Source organism: Leptonotus elevatus, chromosome 16, assembly GCF_054856555.1.
Source record: "Leptonotus elevatus isolate MCC_2025b chromosome 16, RoL_Lele_1.0, whole genome shotgun sequence".
NCBI lineage: Eukaryota > Metazoa > Chordata > Actinopteri > Syngnathiformes > Syngnathidae > Leptonotus > Leptonotus elevatus.
The window spans coordinates 16,911,315-16,939,273 of record NC_141254.1 but is presented as its reverse complement, the minus strand read 5'-3'; the positions used below and the strand labels follow the sequence as shown (position 1 = coordinate 16,939,273).

At 40.3% G+C, this 27,959-nt stretch overlaps 1 protein-coding gene across 2 annotated transcripts; it reads left to right on the top strand.

Annotated features, from left to right (window-relative positions):
• The first annotated feature begins 1,751 nt into the window (after positions 1–1,751).
• On the top strand, positions 1,752–27,260 carry LOC147161053 (voltage-gated potassium channel subunit beta-3). Of its 2 annotated transcripts, none has more exons than XM_086098399.1 (14): positions 1,752–2,459; positions 18,542–18,585; positions 18,671–18,708; positions 18,866–18,945; positions 19,048–19,092; positions 20,618–20,662; positions 20,756–20,799; positions 22,963–23,049; positions 23,133–23,218; positions 23,308–23,428; positions 23,521–23,615; positions 23,764–23,884; positions 24,130–24,218; positions 24,941–27,260. In XM_086098399.1, the coding sequence occupies exons 1-14, from the start codon at positions 2,155–2,157 to the stop codon at positions 25,028–25,030; spliced, it is 1,290 nt and encodes a 429-aa protein (XP_085954525.1). In that variant the 5' UTR covers positions 1,752–2,154; the 3' UTR covers positions 25,031–27,260. The 2 variants fall into 2 exon arrangements, with proteins under 2 accessions (XP_085954525.1, XP_085954526.1); XM_086098400.1 differs by lacking the exon at positions 1,752–2,459 and adding an exon at positions 4,768–6,008.
• Positions 27,261–27,959: the final 699 nt, after the last annotated feature.

Below are 27,959 nucleotides of genomic sequence, written 5' to 3'. Positions count from 1 at the left end.
AATCCCACCACTTTTAACCATCACGGAGGGGGATCAAGAATCCCCCCCCCCCCCCCCCCCAACACACACACACACACACCCCACACACACCCCCAGCTGCTTGTACGGCCGCAGTCAATCGCAAGAGTGCTTATATCGGCTTAATCCCAGATGATCTGCGCTTTCAAAAGTCACCGCTGCAAAGAGGCAGACGACGCATGCAGATGTGGCTCAGGCGCAAAAGTGTGATGCTGAGAGGGTGCACACACCCCAGGACAAGACAAATGCATGAATGGATCCGCACATTGCTAACGAACGGGAATTTTCTGGACTCGTGTACGCGATTCATTCAGTTATCTCCTCTGGGTCAAAGACTTTTATTTAATCCTTCCTGCGTGGCTGTCTGACCTTTAACCAGCATACAGGAAGTCATTTAAACAGAAGAGATCCATCTGTTTTATTTTGAAGTAAGGAGAGATCCGACTCAGAAATCTGTTGAGTATGGATGTTCGATACCATTACTCTTACTCAGATACTTTTACAGAAAGACCCATATATGCTAATATATATAATTTCTCCTTAAAATGTCCTATTCTTGTCATTTCTAGTTCCTGATCATAAAATGGCCACGGTATAAACAAAAAAGGGTCTTTATACCGCTTTCCCTAATTAGGGCCATGGGTTAGCTTCAAATGCTGGAAAGAAAAATACAAATAATATATATATTTTTTAATACCTGAAACTACACTTAATATTTACAAAACCTAACTATAATTATAATAAAACTAAAACTAATACTAAGAAAAACTAAACTAAAACAAAGTATTTTTGAACCATCTCCTCTCTTTTGAAACACTAAAAACTAATAAAATAAACACCCCCACTCTAAAAAATTATTATTAAAAATAAATCTAATGAAGTAAAACAAGAACTGTTAAGTATAACACGTATACACACACGCACAAACCTATTTACAATTTAGAGCAGGGGTGGTGGGAAAATAATTACGTATTTAATCAATTTAGCCATTTTAAATCAACTAAAGAAAATGTATTTAAAATAAAAAAAAAATCTGTTTTTTTTTTTAATCCGCAGGTATGGTTAAATAATTTGTTAACTGATTTTTTTTCCTATATATTTTCCCATTGTTTAAATTGTCAAATTTCCTTGAAAATCACGATGCTTTATCACTTCTGAGCTATTTTTAGATCAGGTCCTCGATCTACTCGTGGTCTTTGGGGCGACCTGGTGTCGGTGGGCTATAAATTACTTCACCAGCAGTACTGATTCTGAAGCAAATTATATTTTGCATAACACCACATAATGGCTGAAGTCTGATTGGACCACAAAAAAAAAAAGTCTAACATTCACATTGTAGGAAATACAACGGTCTTCAGCGAGCGAAATGCATGCTCGATTGGATTCAGGTCAGGTGATCCACTTCTTGTCTAAAATAAAACTCTTTGGTCGCTTTCGTAATACCCTTCGGGTTATTGTCCATCTGCACTGCGAAGCGCCATCCAAAGAGTCTGCCTTATTCTGCGGCTTTTTTCCGACTTTTAACACCAAACGGTCCTCTTCTAAATCCGCGGTCTTGATGCATTTTGGCTGACGCGCATGTCAGCTTCATTAAGTGTCCCGCTTTTAGGCAAACTTGTCTCCTAAGGTGAAGGTCAGAGCGTTGATCTGCATCAGCCTCGCCTCTTCCAGATTACATGACGGCCGCAAGAGCAGAGTTACTTCATCTGTCTGGTAATCTGAACACATGTAAGCTGGTGGGGGCTTGAGCACAAATCCCCCAGCGTCCCTCCTTTAGGGAGATCAAGAGAGAAGGATGCGGATTGCTTTTTATTCCGATCCATTTTTTATTCAAAGAGGCGTCATCGGCAGCCAGCCATTGTTTGACGCTGACAGGTGTGCTCTTTGTTTTATTTTAGGAGCAATCCAGCACTTTTTTTTTTTAATGTTTTTGCACGGCCTGTTAAGTGCGCCTCTGCAAACATTTTGATGCCCGACATCGTCCGATCTTCACCGATCTTCATCGAGATAGCGCCGCCTTGTTGTTGTTGTTGCGTCTCAAACTCACAAGCTGCTTTTTTTTTGCTTAACGTCGCTGACACGATTGCGCCAAAGACTTGATTTGTTCCAGCTTTTTTTTTGGGAGTCGGGATAACGATGTTCGCCAGCCGCGGTGGCACCGGAGGAGGCAAGGGAGGAAAGTATTCGGTGGAGGACCTCTATGGCATCAGCAAGAAGCCCAAAGCGTCGTCCTCTTCGGGGAGCATCGCCGCCAAGGCCGGAGGAGCCCGGAGCGGCGGCAGGACCGGCGCGGATCAGAAGACCGAGTCCGAGGCCCTGGCCTCTCACATCCTGGAGGCGGCGCACAGGCTGGTGGAGCGTCGGCGACTGGAGCTCTACCTAAGAGAATGTGGCCTGTCGCTGGCCGACTGCGAGGCGGAGCGCTCGGCCATGTCGTACAGGTGAGAAGAACTTCGCCGCTGTAACCTCGCTGCTATTTTGCGCTGCAGAATTGAGTCACAATGTTTTTTTATTCTTCCAATTTCATATTATAAGCCATACAAAGACAATGATGGCATTTTTAGTTACGATCAGTACTAGTTACAAGGATATATTTTTGAGAACTATGAGCATGAGAACTAAAAGAGCGGTTTTAAAAATAACTCACAAGTTTTGATTGACGCCTTCAGGGAGGTATTTTCATTTCAAAAGTTGAATAAAAGTGCCTTGACGTTATTGAAGATGGCTTCTATTAGATCATGCCCCCCCCCCTCTCCTCCCCCCAGAGATGGTCTCATGCTTGACAGGGTCAGCATCACCATGGATGGGGGTGGGGTTTGGTATTTGGGTTTAGTCATAGGGGGGGTCAGTGACGCATGTTTTGACAGGCGGTTGTTTGTCTCACTGGCTCGCTTACATCTCACTTAAAAGGGCTCAGTGAAGCTATTCTGGGATGGGGGGGGGGGGGGGGGGGTTTGGCGACACAAATAAATCTGACACAATGTTGGAACAAGGAGACTTTTTGATATTAATACATACACCACAGATTTGTGAAATGAACGCATTTTATGATGCATTTATTGAAATGGTATGCATGTTTTGCATTTAAAGGGAAAGTCACCTCAAATAAATGCATTTCCGGTAGTATGTTCGAGTCTAAACACAGTATTCTGATTCATATTGCGTCTCTGGAATATGAATAAAGCAGCAAAATCCACCCGTCTTTAAACATCTCCGAGGGCGGCCATTTTGCCATTTTCTATTGACCTAAAATGACATCGCACTTGCTCAGGGCTCAGTTAACGACCACTCGTAAGCCTGCTCAATATTATGAGATCTAACTATATAAAATATTATTAAAATATTCATTGCTGTATTTAATTGAGGAACCATATTTGATCATTTAAGAAAGTAAAAAAAAAAAAAAAAAAAAGCAAAGGGATGGGATCCTTTATTTAAGAAAATGTTTTGTTCTTTTTGATTTTACAAACCTAAAAACCTATTTTAAAAATGCTGAGAAACATTTATATACATAAAACAAGGAAGAAATAAAAGCAGAAAACAGATGGAAAAGAACAAAAATCTTAAATATAATAACAATGATAAATCTGTGAATAAGTGAATCCGAAGCTGCCAAACTGCAAGTATGCAGGGATTGACTGCAATTTGAAGTAGTAATATCACTATCCACCACTAGATGGCAGACATGGCTTAGTTGCGCTTACACGAGGCCTTATTTGGCACCCTTAAAATTGTTTGGTCACAAATAACCCAATTTTGGTCAACAATTGGACAGACCTGCTACATATATTGGCCAATTTGGTTTATTTTTGTGTGTGTGTGTGTGTGTGTGGGTTAGTAGGTTATTTTTTTGTTTGCTTCAAACTCCAGCATTTAAAGTTGCTCATGATCTAAAGCTCGAGAAAATACACTAAAACTAATATCAAAGGCAGTCGCTAGGGGGCAGCATTATCTCGGCCCTTTCCCTGCACTTGTATCAATTTGCTATTAACTATAATGCACATATGGCAATAGCGGTAGAATATGGTTGAAATATTTACATAAAAGCGATACAGTAGCTTTAGCAGGGACCTGCTTGACTATATATTTGGAAAAATATCAACAACTTTCCTCAAGTTTTCACATTTTATCGGTACTCTTTTTTTTTTTTTTTTTTGTTACAAGAAAATACTACGCAGAGTGTTTTTCCCTTCTAGTGGAAAGTTACCAGCTCAACAAAAGTTCCACTCAGCTGCCATACAATCTGCTGTGGGACTGCAGAAGGCTCCAAGGCGAGCTTCCATTTGACATATAAGCAAACTGGCAGAAAATGATGAATGTGTGCAATTGTATTCGCAGTCGGGGGAATATTTTTTTTTTATATTGTTGTGCGCATACTGTGAACACATACTTGTATACAGCATCGACGTGACTCATCATTTTTTTTTTTTTTTTATGTGATGATGTGGCATCTGGACTCACGAGAGGTGATGGTACAGATGTTGCAGTAGAATTGTGATGGCTTCTCATTCAACTGAATGGGCGTGGCGGATGAGATGCTGCAGACATGCCTTCACGCACGCCCGCCCGTACACGCGCGCAAATCATTATGGCTGTCATTTATTTTCCAATTGAGCCACGAGGCAACATTGCATAAGCAGCACACACATGATGTGAGGAAATTTGTTCACCCGTGTGATGAATGGGAGAGAGCGAAAGAGAGAGAGGGAGGGAGGGAGGGGAGGGAGCGACGTGGGAGAGAAAGAGAGAGAGAGAGGTTGCGCGGTGTGCCGTGAACATTTTGGGGAGCTTCTGGAAAAAAAGCAAGAAGAGCAACAACAACAACAAAATCCATTGAAAAAATAATGATGAAGTGATGATGCTTACGTTGAGCTTTTTGCAGCGATTTGCGGCGCACAATGTTCAATGTTCCGTTTTGACATTCTGAGCCGAGACGAAGAATTGGGAGAGCCGCGCGCGGCTTGCTCAGCTGCTGCCGGCATGTTCGCCACTCCGCACACTGAAGAAGGTAAATCTGACAAAATACATTTATGGGATTTGATGCCGCTTTTTTCTACCGTCTCCTTTTTTGTACCCCCTCGCATCCAACTGACGGTGCGCGATGCTGCTGCACGCATGACGACGATGCTTTGAATTTTTTTTTCCCCCATCTTTTCGCACCTTGCGACAAAAAAAAAAAAAAAAAATACGGGGAGGAAAATGCTGTATTTCGACGCCAAGTGTGAGGATGTGTGTGTCATTGCTGCGGCACGCCGGCGAGCTCTCCGGCTCAAGGCGGGAGCGACTCACCTCAGCTGAAGAGGAGACACAAGCCCCGGGAACCCGTGTTCATGTTTGTGGGTCTCCCTAAAGAACCCCACACCCAAATCTGCAAGCAAGCATCATTGTGTGTGTGTGTGTTGTTGTCGTTTTTTTTGTTTTTTTTTAAAGTGGACTGCAGTCCTGATGCATCTGATGAAAAGTCAAAAAGCCTTCTGCCAGGTTCGCATCAGCAGACAGGAGACGTAGCAGACGGCAGCTCTGCATGTGTCATGCTAGAAGCTGGACCCTTGCCGGCGCCCCCTCCCCCTGGAAAATCTCAGACAAAATCTTTAACCTGGACCCTTTCAGGTGGAGCAGCAACGAACGAGCGCTACTGATTCATTTGGACATTTGTCAAGCGAAAGGTCCCACTCCCAAAGTCAACCCCCGGAAACCAGGGTCAGGATGCAGGTGTCCTTCGCCTGCACCGAGCACAACCTCAAGAGTCGCAGCGAGGACCGACTTTGTGGCCTTCGCACCGCTCCGCCCCCGGGAGGTAGCAGCGGAGGAGTAGGAGGAGGTGGGAGCGGCGGAGGAGCGGGCGGAGGAGGGAGCGGACAAGAGCGCAATGGCAACTACTCGTCCCAAGGGTCGGTCAAGACCAGGGAGGGCCCCGGGTCGCGACACACCCCTCAGGGTCATGCGCACATGAAGGAGGCCATCGGGCGCCACACGAGTATGAAGTACAGGTGAGTGTGCTACAGGTGGAGGAGAGGATGGCTGAGAACACTTTTGGTTTGATCGGGCGTGTGCCATTTGACCTCCAGATGATCGAATAAATTGAGCAATGGCAACATATATTTACAGTAAGTGAGCCCAGATACGATCGGCTCCTCTTCATATTGCCCCTAGTGGTTGGATCGAGACACAACAGCGTTGCAATCTACCTCCAGTGAAGTGATTTTTTTATTTTATTTTTTTTACAATTAAGGTACTGTAATACCCTCTTGCATGTGGGCAAGGAGAGCCACAGTCACCAATGCACTTTCAAAGGTTAATTGAATGGGACAAACATTAAGATATGAATGTAGACGCTGACACACACACACATTAAACTACGATGGCCAAGTCAATTCCAGCTGCAGATGTCACAAAAACGTTTGCGTCTCTCCAATAAAAGACGATTCAATAAGTATCACGATACATGTGGTACGATCCATTTCAAGGATGGTGCGTAGCAATGGACAAATGAAGCTTCATGAAGCACTTGTGATATTTTTAAGGGTGTTTTCCGTCGGGATTGTCCTGTGTACCCCTCTTGAACCTATTTGCTCATTTTTTTTGCCATCTTTTCTCCTCGTCATTTCTTGAATGACTTGGAGGACACGTTACGCAAACAGCCAACTCAATGAGTTGCTCCTCAATTGCTGAAATTTGGCAACGGCGGCAGCTTTAGTTGGCATCTTGCCGTTGCACTCGGCCGTTCTGCGTTGACCGCACACAGCAGGAACTTTGAGTAAATACTGAAAATTTACAATCAGAACTCGACAATATACGAAACCCGTGCTTCTTAACCTTGTTGGAGGTACTGAAACCCACCAGTTTCCTATGCGCTTGTCACTGAACTCTTTTTAATGGAAAAATAAAATCTGAATTCTTATTCAAATTTTTTATTGACAAATAAAATATTAATTCTTATTCCAATTTTGCTTTTTTTAACTTTACTTTTTTATTGACAAATAAAATATTAATTCTTATTAAAATTTCTATTTACGTTTATTTTGTAATTTACCTTTAAATTGAAAAATAAAATATAATTTCTTATTCAAATTTTTATTTACGTTAATTTTTTAATTTACTTTTAAATTAAAAAAATAAATATGAATTCTTATAAAATTTTTGATTTACTTTGATTTTTTTACTTTACTTTTTTAATTGAGAAATAAAATATTAATTCTTATTCAAAAATGTTATCTACTTTTCTTTTTATACTTTACTTTTTTTTATTGAAAAATAAAAAAATAATATTCAAATTTCTATTTACTTTTTTGTTTTAATTTACTTCTTAAATTGAAAAATAAAATATTAATTCTTATTCAAATTTGTTATGTACTTTTATTTATTTATTTTTACTTTGCCTTTTTACTTGAAAAATAAAATATGAACTCTTATTCAAATTCAAGACATTCAAGAAGGTGGACCGATTGTATAAAAAATGATCGTTTTTCCCTTCATCTTTATGCAGGAGCTATGCTAGAAGGTGACATTGAGGTCACCAACAAACACCGTGGAACATATTGTGCAGGTTGTCTACATGTGCATTTAGCTCAGCCACCGCAGCATTTGTGTTATACAGTATGTTAAAAAAAAAAAATACTGAAAAAAAGCTTTAAACCCCTGCTGGACATAAGCATGTTTATTTAATCCACAAGCAAGCAGTTTTTCACCACAGTTTACTGTTACTGTTACTGCCTCAAAGAAATTGTGTTTCCAAAAATGACCCGCGCCTATCTTGGAGGCTTTAAAAAGATATTTGTGTGGCCAGAGAGAGAGAGAGAGAAGAAAAAGAAGCAGCACACAACATCAGGTCTGAGTCATAATGTATGAAAACACAGCATCATCATCTTCTTTTTGGATTTGAGCTTGTTGAGCTTTAGCAAAGGGAATAGTACAAAAATAATCCCGTTTGTGTGCGACGCTTCATCTGTTCGCTGCGTCACCGTCCACTCCAATAAGTAGGAAGGCGTTCTCATGATCGTTTTCCTCACTAATCAAGTCGATTGAACCGCTTCCATCCTCCTCCCTTGACTTTCTTTTGCTTTTCATTCATGAGGTTTTAAAAAGGCGAGCGAAGCACACGATGAAACGCAGTCAGGCAATGCGCACGCGCTTCTTGGATTCGTCTTGCCGCTCGGCTATCGCCAGTGCAGTCGTCGAACCGGCATGTGGCCACCTCCAGTTGCCCATGGCAACGCCCCCGGCATTGCCTCGAGTTGATCACAAACACCGCAAGTGCTGCTGCTGCTGCTGCTTATCAGGCCTGCGCTGGCCGCAGTCCGTGCTGTGCATTTTTATAGCATAGTAACCGTAATCAAAGCTCGGGCGACTGTAGCTCTTCCAGACGTGAGCGATACAGATGTGACACAGAGTCGCACCTTGCAGGTGGCACCTGTCGTTCCTGCTGTTCGCTGATGTTTGCTAATCCCAACCGGCCGCCTCATTAACCCGAGTGGCACGCAGCAACAGTGACACCGTCTACATGCTATCAGCCCCTGCTGGAATTCAGTTTGAGTTTGTTGATTAATCGCGAAAGGGCAGATTCTGACGGCATGATAACCGCGAGTAAAAATGTCACGTCTTGCCATTACAGCTCTAAAATGTATTTTGAAATGGTTGGGTAAAAAAAACGTTCCTATCTTGAACGTTAAATTTGTAAAAATGGATGGCCGAGCACCGATACCAGGTGGTGGTATCAGGTCGATAACCGGCCTGATTTCAAGGTATCGCCAATCATTTCATGCAAATTTAAGGAGAACAAGCTACACTGGGATATATAGGGCTTTCTAAAAAAAATAATCTCATTGTTTGTTTTTGTATCAAAAGGTACCAGTGGTATCAGTACTTGGTATTGGAATCGGTGTCTACCGAGTACTCAAGTGGGTATAAGTCTGAACATAGTACAACAACAAAAAGTACTAACAAAAACGTACAAAATAACTCAAACCAAAATTGAAAAAAAAAAAGTAAATTAAATAAACAGTTGTTTAAAAAAAAAAATACAAAAACTAACTGAAACTACATCTTACGTTTATCAGACTAAAACTAATTGTACTTAGAACGAAAATGCCCTAAGTCTTCAAAAAAAATAATCTTCTCACTCAACAAATATTCCATATAGTACAAACAAAAACTATAAGAAAAATAAAATAAACTAACAAACATGCTCTAAAAATTTATTAAAACTAACTTAATAAAAAAAACACACACGTCAAAATGAAATAAAAACAAACTATAATGAAAAATGTAAAACTATTATAAACCTGGTGTGACTTGACAGTTTTTTTTTTATATGAGCTAGCATTCAGCCGATTTTTTTTTTTTTGCTTCGACTCGTGAGCGCAAAATGGCAGTTGCTATGTTCGTTATTTGTTGCTAGGCAACATTAAAGGGCCACTATCATTCATTGGCCCACAAGCTAATGAAAACACTGGTTTTGCAAGTCATGCCAGCTCGGCTGTTTTGGTCAACTTACACAAGAAACCGACAAGAAATGAATGTATGATACAACAAACTACTTTACAAGAGACATCTTTTCCTTATAAAAGGGACAATTGTCCAGCAATATGTGAAATCTACACTCCGTAACATCACATAGCTTTGTCAGATATGCTAGCTCAAACATGTTAGCAGTGTAGCACACTTTCTCCACAAATTGACATTACACAAAACACACAGTTCAATAACTTTATGAGCACATTTTTATGACAAGTTCATTCCAAAATCTTCCCGTGACGCGGATCTTTAGAGCTGTAAAGTTGTAAGCCTGCTAAGATTAGCCCAAATAAGCTATATTTTAGCCAGTCGCTCACATCCCATTACGACCTTGGAAAATATGACTGAAAATAGCTCTGGCTCTCTCACATGAAGAAATAAATCAAGATATGAAGTCAGTGCATGGCTGATGCACAGTTTACGTATACGTGCATGTAATATTCATAAATTATTGTTGCGATGGAGAAATGAATGGTTGCGACGTGACTGGGTCAAGTCCACTCGAGCGCGAAATGCGCAGGAAAGGCTCGGAGCGGGCCACCGTTCCGCCAAAGAGCACCGGCGGCGTCGTGGCGCGAATGCAGCGCGGCGCCACCTAGCGTGATGACACAGGACCTCCTGAGCTCCACTCATTAGCCGATTGGTCGTTTCCGTGGAAACCAGGCCCTCTTTTTTTTTTTTTTTTTTTTTTTTTTGTAATGAGGAAGAAACAACAAGCAGGGAAGGAGGTCAGAATTATTTCCAGCACAGCCACGACTGGATATTAAGTGGAATCCATCCGTCTTCATCGTTTTTGGCCAAAATGCTCCATTGTGTATTCTACTTTAGTTTCCAGGACTGGAATACGTTTAAAAAAAACAAAAAAACAAAAACAAAAATGAAACAGAAAGGCTTCTATGAATGTTTCCACAGATTTGCTCCATAGTGCGTATGCGAGGTCTACTGACTTCTCCAAGTCAACATTGCGTTCCAATTAGCATGTTTTCCGAGCTCCGAAGTGATCCCGAGCACTCGATACGTTCGCTGTGGTTCGACTGAGCAGTGCATTAGCAGCAATTAGCATTGTGATGCGAGTGCACTGACATCGAGTCTGCTGCTCTCTCGGAGTGCACTTCTACTGTGCATTTTTAAACGCCTCAACCTTCGGCGGCACGTGAACAAATCATCCGAGCTCAACAACCTTGTTTGTTTTGCACATTTTTTTCCCCCTCATTTGGTGGCCTTCGCTACGCTCATCAGACCGCTTCAGTTTGTTATTCAACCGGTATTGCCCAAACGTTACTGGTCCGAGTCGCTTTGAGATCAGCTTTGTTTTAGTTTGGTTCTTACTAGTTTTAGTATTAGTTTCAGTTTTCGTTATATATTTGCGTATGCTACACATAACGGTTTCAATCTTCCTTATTGTGTATTGGTAAACAATATTACTAACAAATGAATTAATTGAAAAACAACGGATATTTTCCTTATAACAATTAGGGATGGGCAAGTATCGATACCCTGTATTGGTATTGGGCCGATACCTACGTTATTTCAAGGTGTCAGTATTTGCGACAAACTGTCGATACCTGTATCAGCCTTGTGGTTGTTTTATAAACAGGAACTAGAAATTCGAAATTTTGTTTTATTGTTTATTTCATTCCCTTTGTAAGGATATTTTTTTTAATTATACGTCATTGTTCTTTTAAGGAAATTTTATGTATCAAAAAATACTACTGGCTCAGTACTCGTATTTTGCTCGTTTTCATTATTAACAACAACTATGCTTGAGATTTGAGTTTAAATTATTCAGTGGCCATGCTTGTATCTCAAATCATCTTTCCCAATTAAAATGAATGGAAATGAAATTAATCTGTTTTAGCTGTCAAGAAAAATAATAATCTCACGGACCACCAACAAACAAAGTCACAAAAATTGGATATACACGTTAGCTTTTGCTACTGAAAAAGCATTTGTTGTTCTACCTTTCACTATAAGTCACTGGCATAGAACAAAGATACATTAATTGCTGTAAATTACTCTCTTATATATAATATACTTAACTTCACATTAGATTTTTAAATGACTGGCTGAAAATGTTGCTCCAATTCTTGACTCTCTTCACATCACTGTTGTTGCTAGGCAGATTCCAAGTTAAATATATCAATCACCAATGGCTATGAAACAATCTGCATCTGCCAAACACGCCCCCCCCCCCCCCCCCCCAGACGTGTGAACAGTAAAATGGTGGGGGGGTGGGGGTGTGATGCTGCCGTGCTTCTGGGCAGAGCGCTATCAGTCGTTAAAGGACATTTTTAGAACGCTTTCTGTAACACGTCGTCTAGTGGCGATCACTCCTGTCTCACACTTCTAAGGTTCTGTGTTTGAATCTCGGCTCGGGCCTTCCAGTGTGAGGTTGATGTTGTTGTTTTTTTTTGTTGTTGTTGTCTTTTTACAGCTTGTTGCTGTGACAGTGAGTCCGCTCAGCTCCGATGCTTTCCATCATACAAAAATGCATCATCTGACATCCTAATGGGTCCAAACATGTGGACAAGTGCATTCAATCACGTTCAATTCCTTGAGCCGTCCGAGCCTATGAGATATGGTATTTATGAGGCAGCCAGCCAGGGAAAGCGAGCCGTCATTCAAATATTCCGCTTCATCGCTCATTGTCCAGACGTACAGTCGAGCAAGTTGGCAGGTGGCACTGACCTTCCCATATTCTTCATCTCATCATAAGGATGACTCCGGACCAAAATACATCTTTCAAAGTCCCTATAAAGTCAAAAGAAATATGTCGTTGAGATGTGACGCACTGCAGAGAAGAGTTGACAACCCTGCTAAATTTATAAAACGCATAGAAAATGAGGCTCCTAAATCATGACAAATCTACATGTTCTCTTTTTTCCTCACACGCTATGGATGGTAGGATGGAAAAACCTTGGAGGAAAATATCGCACATATTTCATTGCAGGGCTTTTCCACAATGTCACAACGAGGCGCTCTAAAGCTAGCTAGCCCAAAGCCTCAGTCCACATGCTGCTGGCAAGTTGGACTTTTGAAATGTATTTCTTCCGTTCTCACTCCTCCACACCTTTCTCTGCTGACAATGAGGCGCTCTAAAGCAGCCACGCCAGCGGGCAGAGCTAGCGAACTGCACGTGGAAGTGTTCAAGTGCTTATGTTGCGCGGGAGACAAGCATAAAATAGCAGGAAAATTGACATGGAGAAAAACCACGCAAGCGTGGAAGTGCCGCTGCGGAGTAAACATATTTAAACAGGTTCGAACACTCTCGTAAGAATGTTCAAACAGACTCACAAATACGTTCGAACATACTCGCGAGTACGTTCGAACGTACTTGTAGGCTAAATGCTATAAACATAGCATATTTTCCCATAATGCCACAGGGTAGGGGTGTTAGAAAAAAATCGATTTTGCAATATATCGCGATATTAGAGCGCGCAATTCTCGAATCGATTCGAGATGCGGCCGAATCGATTTTTAAACATCAATTTTTTATGGGAATATTCAACAAAACGTTTTACTTAGGGTTAGGATTCACATTTTAAGCATGAACGAATGTTATATTAATGAAACATTAAGCCTTAATATTTTATTTCAGTGCTGTTCAAACATAAAACAGACTGCAACCTGAATTTTTAGATAAATAAATAAATTTTCATACAAATCTTACAGTGTAAATGTAGAAGTTTACTGATTAGTATTTTCGAAATTTGGGTTAAAAAATAAAAAAAATAAAATAAAAAGCGCAATAATCAATTTATAGATTTGTATTGTGATTAATCGGCATCGAATCGTATCGTGATTAATCGGTATCAAATCGAATCGTGACACGAATCTAATCGCCAGGTACTGGGCAATTCACACCCTTACCCCGGAGTATTACTTGCGCATCCACAAGTGAAAAAAAACTAACAAGTTTTTAAGCATTCGGTTCACATTATACCAAAACGTTAAAAAAATTACATTAAAAAAACATTGTTTATTCATAACTTTAATGATTTATTATTATGCCTGCAGTGCTTGATTTACTACATTCGAACGTACTTGCGAGTATTTTGTAACATATTCGAACATACGCGCCAGTCAAAAATGTTTACTCACATTTTCAGCAATTATCTTCAAACGTGTATAACCTTCATAGAAACAAATTCACATTACAGAGTATTTAAACTACTTTTAATCTCATTCTAGTGAATATAAAAACCATCGTTAATTCCTGCCGTAGGAAAACGCGTGCCTTTGTCCATGACCGTGTCTCCTGGGACCCGTCCAACCATCATAAAGTGGTTCACTACTTTAATATCAACTGGAGCTGCTCCACTTCATTACGTGCATTTTAATAGGAGGGTCATGACCACTAATAAAGCTGTATGAGAGAGACAGAGTAGTTTCCCCCCATTTAATTCTCTCGCGGCACGTGCAGTTATTATTTTTTTCTTAATTGGGACAGACGCACTTTCGTAACTGTTTTAATAACGTGTATCTGAACAAAAAGACAAAGATTTTATTGTTTAGCTCGGTTTATTAATAATAGCTAGTAGTCACATGCTGCAGTTTCCCGAAAAGTATCTTAGATATAAGAAAAATAATAATTTCAGCAAGATATTTCCACAGCAAGCGCACATTAAATCGACGTCACTTTGCCAAAGCGCTCGGGAATCTCTGCTTTTGCTCAACTGTTTATGCAAGCGCAGCTATCTTAAGTGACGGTGCGGAAACTTCTGTATTGGGGAAAAATTAGTTCTGCCTCTAACGGCACTGCATTATTTATACGAGCCACGAATAAAAGACACATAAATAGAAACTGTGACTGCGATGGCACATTCGTCGTAACACGGAAGTTCTTCGTGAGCTCAATCTTTACAAACGCTCCCTTTTAAAAGTAATTAAATAAAATAAGAAAAATAAATACTGTAACGACACTCACTGGTATATATATTCTTATATTACTTTACACTTTACTACAGACTTTTCAGATAGATTCCGTTCAAGCCCCGAAGGCATCATTAAAAAAAAAATTGCGGACAGTCCACCATCTTGCCGCCAATTTGCTTGGCAAAAGTGCACATTCACGCGTGCGCGCGCACACACACACACACACTCACCCTCACACACATTGACGTGCGTGTTATTAATATCTAAGGTGTGCTTCCCTGTGGAGAAGCGCCTGCTTCAGCATGAGTGTGCCTTCTAAAGACAACTGCAGGGAGCAAAAATATCCATCAAGTGCTCGCGGCCATCTGCATGTTATTGTCTTGCTGCTGCTGCTGCCGCCGCCGCGGGTGCGAGCCAACCGGAGGTGGAGGGTGTCAGCACAGGTTAAAATGCTGACTACACCATGACAGAGCACCTGTGCGCCTTCCTGCCCTGCGCCATTAATAATGTATCACAACAACCGAGTCCCCGTCCGATCACCTTGTCTGGGCTTTGTGATTGATTGCGAGGCAGAAATGATACAAGAAAAAAAGAAAAAGAAAAAGAAGAAGCATGCAAAGCCACAGCGGCATCTGCGTGCACTGCTCACGAGCGCATTCATGCAGAGCCATATATGCAGATGTGTTGCCCGTGTTCCGGCTCCATCGCCATCAAGCGTGAACGGAGAGGGGCGTGCGTGACCGGAAACCGGCGCGCTCGTGCTCGTGCTCGTGCAGCACGTTATGGATGTGGTTTTTGCCTCCGTCAAATGAAACGGCATGTCTACGGACTTTCCCTCTTGGAGTGTGTACGCGCGTGCGTTTGTGCGTGCGCGCGTCAGAGGGAAAGTGAGGGGAAGGTTGTCAGCGAAAGCCAAGAGTGAGCGCGTGCCCCTCCGCACTCGCAGATAGTAAATAAGCAGACTGCAGCACTGCAGAGAGCCGCGGAGTTGGGCTCAGTGCGGGGAGGGCGCGGATGGAAGAGAGAAAACACTGACATAATCCATATAACATCAGGATGCCGATTGAAAGTATGTCATGTAGATCTTTTATGTCATGACAAATCATTGCTCAGTTTGAACAAAAATACATCAACTCACGGGTAAATATATTGTGTGTAGCTAGCGATGTGTTTAGCTAGTCAAAGTTGGCTGCAGCAAGGTTTAGCTCTGAGCAACCAATCAGGATGAGTTTGAAATCTGATTGGTTAAACAAACAGTCCAATCGCTGATCGTTTGAGGCTCATACACAGCTTGGAAGCATGACAGCCAAGAAAAGAATGCCAAGTAAAGACAACAGATCACTATTACAATTTCATGAAACACATATGAGTAATTTAGTGATAAGGCCAGTAGCTATAGCTAGCTAGCTAGCTAGCTATCTATCTGGCTATCGATTAGTGCTGTCACTATCGAATTACTTAATTGATTAATCTGATTCATTTTAAATTTTGGCATTAAAGAGTATTTAAGAAGAAAAAAAAATCCCCCTGATAACTGTTTATTAACCAGTGATTGGTGTTTATTTCACACTTCGTATTGGTTAGTGATGAAAAAAACAAAAAAACGGTGGATTTGATGTTGTATTGTATTGTCATTGTTTTCCAAAGTAAAAGCAGATGTTTGCAAATGTCTTATTTAGATTAAACACAGAAGATAACCAGTCTACAGAAATCAGTCAACAATTACTGTTGATATGCTGGAATCAGAAGATTTGGATAATTTAAAAAAATTGCACCAAACGATTACTCGATTATTAAATAGTTGCAGATTAATTTGATAATCGATTAATTGATTAATTTTTACAGCTCTACTGTATCTATCTATCTAGCTAGGTGGCTATCGATCTATCTAACCGACTATCCATCCATCCAGTCATCAAAGGCCAAAGCATATGAAAACAGTTCAGACATGTGATCGGAGAAAAGCTTTAGAAGAAGTCCCATGTGCCTCATAGACGATATTGCCAGTGTTCAAAGTGAGTGCGTTGCTGGTCTCAGAGGAGTCACGCTGTCATTGGTGGGAAGCCGTGATGGAGAGCCGGCCTCGCCTCGCATCCCAGGAATCGTCTTTAAAATCGAGCCCACTTGCCTTTTCCTTGCATCCTCCTCCCTGCAGCAACGCAATCCCGACCCTGCCGGAGTGTGCTATTTTGACAAGAGTCTAAACAATGAGCATTTCACACCCACACCCGCGCGTGTATGCACGCTCGCGCACACACACCCACACACAGCGGGGACACAATCGCTTACATGTACAGAAATCTAAAAATAGCTCAAGGGTCAGGCATTAAAAATAGAGCAGTGAAAATAAAAGCAGGGGCTCGCTGGGCTGAGTCTAAACGCTCTGACAGACTGTCTTCCCGCATTTGGTTATTTGTGGCGGACACAGGCAGGCAGACAGGCCGAGTAAAGGGTTGGGACTTGGGGGGTGAAGGGGGGGGGGCAATGAAAAGACAGCGAGCAGCTAGTAGCACTGCAGTTCTGATGCTCCTCTCCCGCCCTTTCCCTTGCCTCTAATTAGGATTTAGAAGAGCGCACATGCAAGAGGAGCGCCAGCATCAAGCCATTTTATCCGTACATGCTCTCGTCCCGTGGTCACCAAAGCAGCTCTTTTTTTTGCCCTTCAAAAACTCCGCCGTCTGGGTAATCCAATGTGGCATGTTGGGTAATAAAGCTCTCCGCAGCTCCTGCTGGTGCATTTTGGGCCATTTAGCGCTCAGACCCGAGGCTCTGCCGGCTTTTTTGGCCGGGACTCCATCTGAGGCCGCTTTTTTCCCCCCGCGGCGGTTTCGCTGAAGCGGACCACGACTGTGAGCCGTTAACATATGAACGGCAGAAGGTCGATTGCTCTCGCAACAATTAGACATGTTTTAACCACAGGCCAATTGGCAGCGAGCAGCACAGTGAGAGAAAGCGTTTCACATGTTCCCTTATAACGTGATTTGTTTTTCATTCACTTGGGAAGATGGATTTGTGGTGTAATTTTCCAAGTCTATTTTATCATTGGTAATCATATTGCCATTTTTTGCGGTATCATTCATGGCAGTAGTTGTAGTAATGATGATGCGGTCAGATTTATATACGTCGCTGTATCGCGGTCCTTTTATTGTGGGTTTAGTGCATTGTGGATTTTTTTTTAATGCTATATAGAGCTAATTCAATATCGTATATCACCACAAGTACTGCAGAAGAAAAAAAATGCTATTGCGATACAGATCTGTTGCCAAAATGAAAGAACAAATCTAGCAAGAAGCATTTTCTATAGCGGGCCACATAAAGTGATGCAATAGGCCGGAACTGGCCCCCACGCCTCGAGTTTGACACCTGTGATCTACCAATTTTGTATAATGTATCATTCATTTTTTTCCATTTTGTACCAGATATCATATCACCTTGTATCATATCATATAGAGTAAGTTACTAAAATATCAGAATCAGATGATTCTACAAGATTGCAAACTACAATATAAAATTAACTCATTCACTGCCATTGACGGCTAAAAACGTCAAAAATGTATTTGAACTATTTCTATTAGTTTAACCTTTTTTGTTTGTTAACACGAGTATGAAAACCTAGAATTTTTTTTCATTTTACATTTAGAACAGATATAAAATTTGCGATTAATTGTGAGTCAACTAGTGAATTCATACGATTAATTAAAATAAAATAAAAATTGATTGCCTGTCGCCCCTAATTTTTTTTTTTAATGAATTTATGGCAGTGAATGAGATAATGTTAAAAAAACAAAATCAGGCATCATGATGGCTATTGTACTGGAGCTATTATCTAGCGTATATTAACACGTGCATTATGATACGGAAATGAAAAATACATTTCCTAAATCACTTTCAAGTCTTTCAATGACAGTAAAGCCGTGATGTGGAAGTTTAATGAAAATAAATCAATAAATAACCCTCAAGGAATTTGTCCAATGTCAACTGTGGAACTGAGAGACAGCAATAAAGTTGCTTCACTGTGACGACACATTTCCTAAACAAATGTCCTTTTTTTTTTCTAAATGACAAAAAAAAGGATGTTTGTGCTGAAAGTAACTTTTTTTTTTTTTGACCTTGTGTCTTCTCCGTCTCTTCACAGAAACCTCGGAAAGTCCGGCCTTCGTGTTTCCTGCCTTGGTTTAGGTGAGTTCCCAAGTATGAAATATGTTCTCATTTTTCTCCCATGACCTCAAATGCAACACGTATTGAAAACTCTCCTCTCATCCAGGCACGTGGGTGACATTTGGATCACAAATATCTGACGAGGTGAGACCTTGCTCACAAGCACCTTTTTTTATTCCCTCTACAAAAATATATATATTTATTTATTTATTTATTGTTTTGTCATGTGCTCACGTTTGGGGCGGTTGCTACGGCATCCATCACATTCCTCTCAGACTCAACCTCCATTTTCTTCCCTCAGATGGCAGAGAACCTGATGACCTTAGCGTATGAGAACGGAGTCAACCTATTTGATACCGCGGAGGTTTATGCTTCCGGAAGGTCAGACTTCATATATGACCTCGTCTCTGTTTATATATAGGCTATAACAGAAATAAGAATGATCATTATGACATTAAATAGCCTTAATGTGTCTCTCCACAGAGCAGAGATCACGTTGGGAAATATCGTCAAGAAGAAAGGATGGAGGTCACTTACTATCTACTACTTATTAATCACAAGAATTCATTCATTCTGTGAGCGCACGTTTTGGCCACTAGGGGCAGTATAATACAGTCTTGCAGCCACATATGTTAAACCAAACAGGAAGAGCTCCATTTAGATTATTTCGGAATTTGTCACTATTTTTTTGGTGCCTTTTTTTGGAGGTCATATTTTTGCGCGTTTCATTTAAAGATGTTTAAGATGAAAAGTTGTTGAAAAGCTTTGTATTTCATTAGCAAAGAAAAATTATGCCGTTTTCGAGGGTCTAAAGTTGGGCGAAAACTCATGATTCATTTTTAGGGATTCTTTGTGCGAGTTTCAATAAATGGATCAATCGCGCCCTCTAAGAAGGCTTAACAAACTCCTGGTTGTCCATTTCACCTCGATTGGTGAAAACCCGGGCGGCATATCTACCCATCCAGGACCTACAAAAATAGTCTTTGGGAGCCATATGCTAAAGCTAACAAGAAGTCGGCCATTTTGAATTTATTTTGGAATTCAGTACCATTTTTGTCTCTTTTATAGAGGCAATATTTGAATAAACTAGAAAATGTATCCAATCGTTTTAAACCGTTTGATATAAAGATGTAAAAGATGAAAAATGATTGAGCTTTGTATTTCATTGTGCACTGTTGCCGTGGCGACGTGCCGTTTGCTAAGAAAAAAAAATACGCTTTATAGCTACTCGCAGCTCTAGTTCTTTGTTTTATCTTTAGTTTGACAGTAAACCTCACCTGGGAAGGGCATTAAACAGCTCCGAAACTCCATGTAGATTAACTCATTCACTGCCATTGACGGGTACAGACGTCAAAAATTAATTCTATTAATTTCAAATTTTTTCCACGTTTGTTAACAAGAGTATGAAAACCTAGAAAAAATGTATTGTACGTTTAGAACAGATATAAAAATTTGTGATTAATCGTGAGCTAACTATTAAAGTCATGCGAAGAACTACAATAAAAAAAATCGTCTGACACTCCTATTTTTTTTATAATATTTTTGTTTTTGTTTGATTATTTAAAGTCAAGATGAATCACAAATTTTATATCTCTTCTATATGTACAATATATTGTTTTCTAGGTTTTCATACTCTTGTTAACAGAAGTGGGAAAAAATGTGAAACTAATAGAAATAGTTCAAATGAATTTTTGACGTCTATAGCCGTCAATGGCAGTGAATGAGTCAATTGTTCACCATCTACTTATATTGCCAAGTGAGTCAACTCGAGTTCCGAAACAGGTGGTCGGGTCAAGGTCCCACTGTACATTGATCATAATCTGCCCTTTTGTCCGCAATTTGAAACTATTTTGTACAACTTCTCTTTAAATTGTTTTCATCCAATCACAAGGAATGCGATTTATATCGCACTTGACACTTTTCTTGTCTCGCTAAAACCGGAGGGTTTTTAGTCTCGCGCAAGTGAGCAACCTCGATTATATTTATTGTCAGTGTCAGTCAAATAATTGATGTCACTGATACAAAATAATCGATAATTCCTATTTTCTTATAGACGCTCAAGTTTTGTCATTACGACAAAGATCTACTGGGGAGGCCAGTATGTATTTTTCCAATATTCCTATTATTTTCAAAATCAAGATGATGTGTTCAAATCCATATAATCAGAATGTACTTTTTTGTCATTTCACAGAGCAGAAACCGAGAGAGGCCTCTCCAGAAAGCACATCATTGAAGGTAACGCATCATCCTACAGCTTTTTTTTTTTTGCTATCTGGTGCGAATTAGCGACTCAAGGTCAGCTGAGGGGGACAAAAAGAATACGACGACGCTCCCATGGAAAAATCCAACTCGGGATCATTGTTTTTCCAGCCGGCTCATCGGCTCTTCCCGCACAACATAATCCTAAAGAAGGCTACTTTTGTTTGTTTAGCGCGTAGCGCGTAGCGTGGCCTCGGGCCGTCCAATTAAATAAGGATTTGAATGGGCGTCATTGTCATGAGCCTTTTGATTTGAGGCAGTTGCGCAACAGGTCAAATTTGGGCAGCTTTTAACATTTGGGACAGCGATCAGACTTGGGCTTTTAGTCGGCTTCAGGCCCGTCACTAAAATGATGACACACGCGCGCATGAGGTTAGAACGCAGGACGAACCATGACATTTGACAAGAATACATAACAGATGGGCTTTAAGTCCACATAAAAACTAGAAACAGATTTGTTGCCGACCCTCCCGTGCGGCATTGTTCAAATAATTTCTGGCTCAAAACTTTTTTGTGTGTTTTTTTTTTTTTTACTTCTCTTTTGTGAGTCGTACGACTGATTTGAAATGTCAAATAAGATTTTTCCTCAAGCGTTGCATGAGTCTGACATTTGTCATGCGTTTCTTTTAAATAACTGCCACGCAAATTGCTGCAAGACACTTGTGTCCTCCTGAGATGTGCAACAAAATTATCATCTACAAAACAATTGAACCAAAGCATGCGAGGATGCTAATAAGACAATGTTCAGTAATAGAGAAGGATGTCAATAGAAGTCACCGATACCACTGGTACTTTTGATACATAATATTAGCACCCCCCACCAATTTTTTTTTTTTTTTTTAAATGACAGATTATTTCAAGAATGACCTATACTGTATATCCAAACATAGCAGTTTTACGAGTCCCGATACCTTAAAAAAAGGCTGGTATCAGCACCAACACCGATACGTGGTATCGGCTCACACACACCCCTAGTTAATACTGCATGTTAAGTTTTGTAGTTGTAGTGGAAATTGATATTATATGGTATTGTTCCATAAACTTTGCCTATTCAGATCTGACTCACTTTCTAAAGGTTGTTATGAATTGGCTGTATTTTTATTTATTTTTTATTATTATTATTATTATTTTTTAGATATTCCATTTATTTATTTATTTATTTTAAATGCTAATAATAGGCAAGTAATGACATTTTTGATGCAATATTGTGACAGACGGTAATCGGTAAATATTAGCAGTTAAATGCAAAAACAGTTGACGTCACAGCATAAACACTGCTTTTAGTAATGATTCATGTAAATTTCGGAAACTGTCAAAGCGCATTATCTAGCAATTAAATGTAAAAACATATATATAGTCATTTTTGAACTCAGTAGCCCAAAATTACTCAGAAACCACAAAATTATGTATGGCATTTGAAAGAAATGTTGGCCAGTGCATTAGGGGGTCGAAATATTTAGTATTTATATTATAGTCTGTGGATCTCACTCTGCTTCGTCTATCCTTCCTTCCTTCCTTTCCCCAGTCTTTCCTTTGGTCTCTTGAGGTCTCCCTAATTTATTGGAATTTAGATGCATCTGGGGTTGGTGAAAGATTCTGGTTGGTAACCTGGTGGGTGCTAGATTTAACTTTTCTTTCTTTTCTTTGATCCTTCCTCGGGTCTCCTGACAACTTCACGACTCTAGCTGGATTCTGAATTATTAGGTTTAGGTGAACGGTATGGGATTTTTTAATAGGTTTTAGGTGAATTAATGAGCATGCACATAAAAAAAGAAAAAGAGGAAAAAAGAAAAAAGAGAGAGAGCAGTGATGATGATGACACGTCGAATCGGTAAGATTACCGAACAATACTGAGCTCTGACAAAAAAAAAAAGAGGGTTGAAATATTTACACTATGATGTGAGGTCAATATATCAAAATTCAATCTTTTTAGTTTTTTTTAAAATATCGTATGATCATATAGAACTGGGTGAGTTAGTCTGGTTTTGTAATGTATCATTCTGTATCATAAGGCAGCGTATGGTATCGTATCACACGGTATCGCGTCATACTGTTTCGTATCGTAATACTTCACATAATATTGCATCATCACATTGTATGCAAATATTTTACAATAATATTGTCTGTTACCAACGGCAGGTTTGAGAGGATCCTTATCAAGACTCCAGCTCGATTACGTGGACATTGTTTTTGCCAACAGGAATGACGTCAACAGTCCGATGGAAGGTAACACGCTTCAGATGGCGCGTGACATTAAAGTAGAAATCGGGTTTTCCCATTTGACCTTCTTAACTGCTCTCCCTCCTCAGAGATTGTGCGGGCCATGACGTTCGTTATAAACCAAGGCATGGCCATGTACTGGGGCACCTCACGTTGGAGCGCCATGGAAATCATGGTGACCTTCAATCATTGCTTGTTATTGTCCCCCCCCGCGTTGGCTTCATGAACGCAGATGAGCAACCGTCAACTCTTTCCCTGCATTAGGAAGCCTACTCGGTGGCCCGCCAGTTCAATTTGATCCCACCCGTGTGCGAGCAGGCAGAGTATCACTACTTCCAGAGGGATAAAGTCGAAGTGCAGCTGCCTGAGCTCTACCACAAGATCGGTATCGATTCATGCGACGTTTATATTCCGCTCGATCGCCTTGGCTTTTAATTGGTTAAATAGGCAAAGACAAAGTTCATTTGTCTCTTTCAGGTGTCGGAGCAATGACCTGGTCACCGTTGGCGTGTGGGTTGATCACTGGAAAGTACAGCGATGGAGTACCAGAGTGCTCCAGAGCAGCAATGAAGGTCCGTTTGATTTAACCGGCCTTCCTGTGGGATTCCCCTCAGTGTAATTCCCCACCCAATCCTGTGGGGTGTTTATTTTATTTTTAGTGAGAAATCAGTTTTTCTTTAAACACTTTTTTTTTTCTTCCTTATTTGGCTGCGGATGAAGGGCTACCAATGGCTGAGGGAGCGAGTGAACAGTGAGGAGGGGCGAAGGCAGCTGGCTAAAATCAAGGAGCTCCACCTGCTGGCAGACAGGCTGGGATGCACCGCCGCACAGTTGGCCATCGGTACCGCCCCAAACAACACTGCAGAGATCTTTTCTTTTTTTTCTTTCTTTCTTTCTTTCAAAGCGCTATTCTAATCTGTTTTTATGAAGGGTTTAGAAGAAGAAAAAAATGGTGATCTAATGAATAGCACGGCTCAGAGGTTTTTTTTTTTTTTTTTAAGACATTTTGGCCATTAAACAATATAAGCATATATCACAAGTTATTCTCCTGCAGATAACTTTCTTAACCGTGTTTTTCCTCCTCAGCATGGTGTCTTCGCAGTGAAGGAGTGAGCTCAGTGCTTCTGGGCGTCTCAAACACAGACCAGCTACTGGAGAACTTGGGCGCTCTGCGGGTAAAGGCGGTTCTTTCTGCGCGCCCGTCACATAGATTTAGTTTTACAAAACGTTGCCTACGCTAGTAGTTTAGCGTATACGAAATACAACCTAGCTATGACCCCCCTGATTTCTCATCAGGGCTCGTTCAAGGTCGCAATGTTTGCTAATTGTTTTCCAACAGTTTATGTTTTTTTCTTGTAGCAAAGACATTTTGAACATGTTAAAAAAAAAAAACATGAAAATATGAAGTTTGTAATGGTAGCAAATGTTGATTTCTTGTTAGGGTTCATTCAAGGTCGCAATGTTTGCTAAACGTCTACCTATTGTTTTAATGTTTTTTTTCTTTTCGCAAAGTAGTTTTGAACGTGTTCAAAAGTTGAGAACTTGAACGAAAGCCTTGATGATAAATCAACACTCGCCACCGTTCGCCCTTCACTGGGATATGGGCTTTAAGTAGAGAAATTAAAACTATATTTAACAAAAAAAAAAAAATGAACAATACATTTTGATGAACAAATTCTACAGGAGAAAATAAGTCCATTCACACAACAAATATTACAGGACTCTTGAAAATGTAAATGTTTAGTGGACCAGATTAAAGAATGAAACATTATACTTTGCCCACTTCTGCTTTATATACTCAGTGAATGAAATTTTTCATAAATTTTCCTCTAAATTCACTCCATTGTACTTTGGTTACTATGCAGCCATCATTTGATATCCTTTACCTCCTTTGCAGATTTTATCCCAAATGACCCCCCAAACCGTAACGGAGATGGACGCCGTGCTGGGAAACAAGCCACACTCAAAGAAGGAATCTCGCGCTTGAACCTCCCCCACCCCCGTCCGAGCAAAAGCAAGAAGAAGGACCAAGAAGACAAAAAGACTTTGCTTTTTCTCTGCCGTATAACTTGCATGTCCTCAGCAACATTAAGCTTCCAGAATGAGCGCATAAACCATTGTGCGCAGTACATTATATCATGTATGGGAAAAAAATAATAATCTTACAGTTGTTAATCAGAACAAAAAACAGGTCGTATTAATACTCACTGACTGGAAAATTATGTCTACAGTAGAGGAGGTCAAAGGTTAACGCAAGAGGCTGCAGAAAGCAAATATGGACTTTGAAAAAGAAAAAAAGGGAAGACGACGACGACGCCGCCGCCGCCTCTGTGCTTAAATGCAACCTGACCATGAGTCAGTGGTGCGTTCGATGCGCGCGTGGGAGTCTTGCGGCCTCCTTCCAGCTGCATCTTTACTGTTTGAACCGTGTGCCCAGCAGCAGCAGAAGAAGCCTCAATTGGGGGCAGAGGTTAGATCAAATAGTGTGCATGCGACTGGTCGGGCAAGGATTCTGCTTTACCAAGTTGGGCACAGTGGATCACTTGTGAGGTTTAAAAAAAATAAAAAAATAAATTAAAAAAAAGATTACATCACATGCTTTTAGAAATAGGCAGATTACTCAGAGGTACAAAAAAAAAAATGCACTAAGAACATGAGAGTTTACTTTACGAAGTTTGGCTGAGAATTACTGCCCTTAATGAAAATGAATGCGTTTCAAAAAAGTAGCGGAAAGATTGGAGTCTTTTGGATTTTCACGCATTATTTTAACGGGGTCAAAGCGAGGTGGTCACCATCTAAAGTATATTTTCCAAGCCTGCTGGTCTCTTGGCAGGCGTCTTTTTTTTTTGCCGCATCTGTTCCTCAACTGTGCGCATGTCCCTTTAAGAGAGAAAAGCCCTAACAGCTTGTCAGCTACGGCACGGCTTTTATCAGCGTATGTCGATTTGCAGCAGTAGCCTTGAAAGCCGCATTTCAAAGATCTTAAAGCTTGAAATGAGATGTTGACGACAATTAGCGCAGAGGTCAAATGTAAAAGTCTTGCTCCAGGGGTGAGATTTAGCAAATGTATGCCGTTTTTTTCTTCTTTTTTTTTTATATGGAAGCCTTTGATAAGCTTCTTTATCATCTCTCTGGGAAATTCTGTTTTCGTTTCTGAGCATTTAATACTCTCGTTTCCATGCCTTTTCCTTTAGTTTTCTATGACTTCTATGTTGAGTGAGGGTTGTGTTCCTTTTGTCATTTCCCATGAAAACAACCACCATCGGGACTCTTGGGTGGAGAGTGTTACGATGACTCGCAATTCAAGTGTATATAGGCCGATTAGTTTGGCAGCGCGGCAAAAGCGGTTCCTTTTGGAATCACGACGCAAAATCGCCCTCTGTTGCTCTGCGACTGAGTGTCGCGTCCAGTGTACATGAACGACTCGATCCAACCTATGAAATGTAAACTTTGCCTGCATAACTTCTATTTTACTGTCTTGCGATGAAGAGAAAGTGCCGAAGAGGGGCAACAACTCGTGCTGAACATGCTGAATGTAACGTGTCTGTTGCTGCGTCTAAAGGGGGAAGCACATTACATGATTTGAAGGGTTCTTTCTCTCTGTTGTTTTTGTGTGAGTCTTTTCATACGTCACGCCAAATTCACAGTCGTCCATCAGAAGCGATTGTGTGCTTGTAACGGTGCTTGAAGTTTAAACTTTTTTTTTTCTTCAACAAACATGATTCTGCGGCTTGTGTACTTTACAGTCATCTATAGTTCAACTGTTAGATCAAACAGTGGACGCAACGTGTGCACCTTGTAATTATATTTGAGTAAGGATGGGCGAGTATCGATACCAGGAATCAATATCGGCCTCATTTCAAAAGATATCGGTACTTGAGATGGTATCGACTGCCCTCTTGTGGCCGTTTTACAACCAGGAACTAGAAAATGAGAAATTAGCAGCTTCCACAGAATGATCATTTCATCAACATCAAGCCAATACAAGCAAACAACATCTGGACTTTCATAGCCAACCAGTCAATCAGGCTTTAACAATTAGGCATCTCTTTTCAACACAAAATGCAGAACAAAACAGTAGCAGTGCACGCTAGAAGCAATTGGGTTAATAAAAACGCAAATGGGGTCCAAAATGGACTGACCCAACGTTTTGGGTTAAATAAATAATCCAATAAATTAAATAAATAACCCAAAAACAACCCAATTTTTTGGGGTCATTTATGGTCTGCCACTTTTTGACTCCATTTTGTCTACCGGTATTTTAGCCCCTTTTTTTGTTATTGTTGATTTCTGGACTTTTCACTTGACCCAACTTTTGGCCTCTTTTTGACCTCATTTGTTATTTAACCAAACTGTTAGTGTTCACTTTAAAATAACAAAAATAAAGAAGTGAATTTTTGCAGGTTGTTTTTATGCTTGACCGACCGAACTTGTGTAAAATAAATAACCCATAAAGCTGGGTTGGTCACTTTTGACCAAAATTTGGGCTATTTATTTTTACCCAAATGTTTTGAAAAAGTTCAACCTAAAATAACAAAAATAAATCTAGAAAGTTGGATCAAAACAAACCCAGGTCGTGGATCTATTTTTAGAGTGTTGCTATACGGTCTACTGAGTGAGAAACGCTTGCAAGAGGATAACAACAGCCATTAACCTTTAAGAAAACATAGCATATATCATATTCTTTGATGCATATGAGGCCAAGACCTGTTCCTTAAGTTGAGTTCTGCAATTGACATGACATTTTTATCTATCAATATATTGCCAGTTGGTGACATATAAGACTCATCTACTGAGTAACACATTGCTTGGTTTAAGATATGAAGTACACACTAACCAGCTAAAACATTAAGTACTCCCGATATTCAAAATAATAATAATAATAATAATAATAATAATAATAATAAAATCTGGAA

What these genes read in the sequence shown, in the direction of transcription:
- LOC147161053 (XM_086098399.1), top strand. Translation starts at nt 2,155, where the DNA reads ATGTTCGCCAGCCGCGGTGGCACCGGAGGAGGCAAGGGAGGAAAGTAT. An exon ending in AAGATCTACTGGGGAGGCCA is followed by an intron (nt 20,663 to 20,755) that starts GTATGTATTTTT and finishes GTCATTTCACAG; the next exon opens with AGCAGAAACCGAGAGAGGCC. An exon ending in CAGAAAGCACATCATTGAAG is followed by an intron (nt 20,800 to 22,962) that starts GTAACGCATCAT and finishes TACCAACGGCAG; the next exon opens with GTTTGAGAGGATCCTTATCA.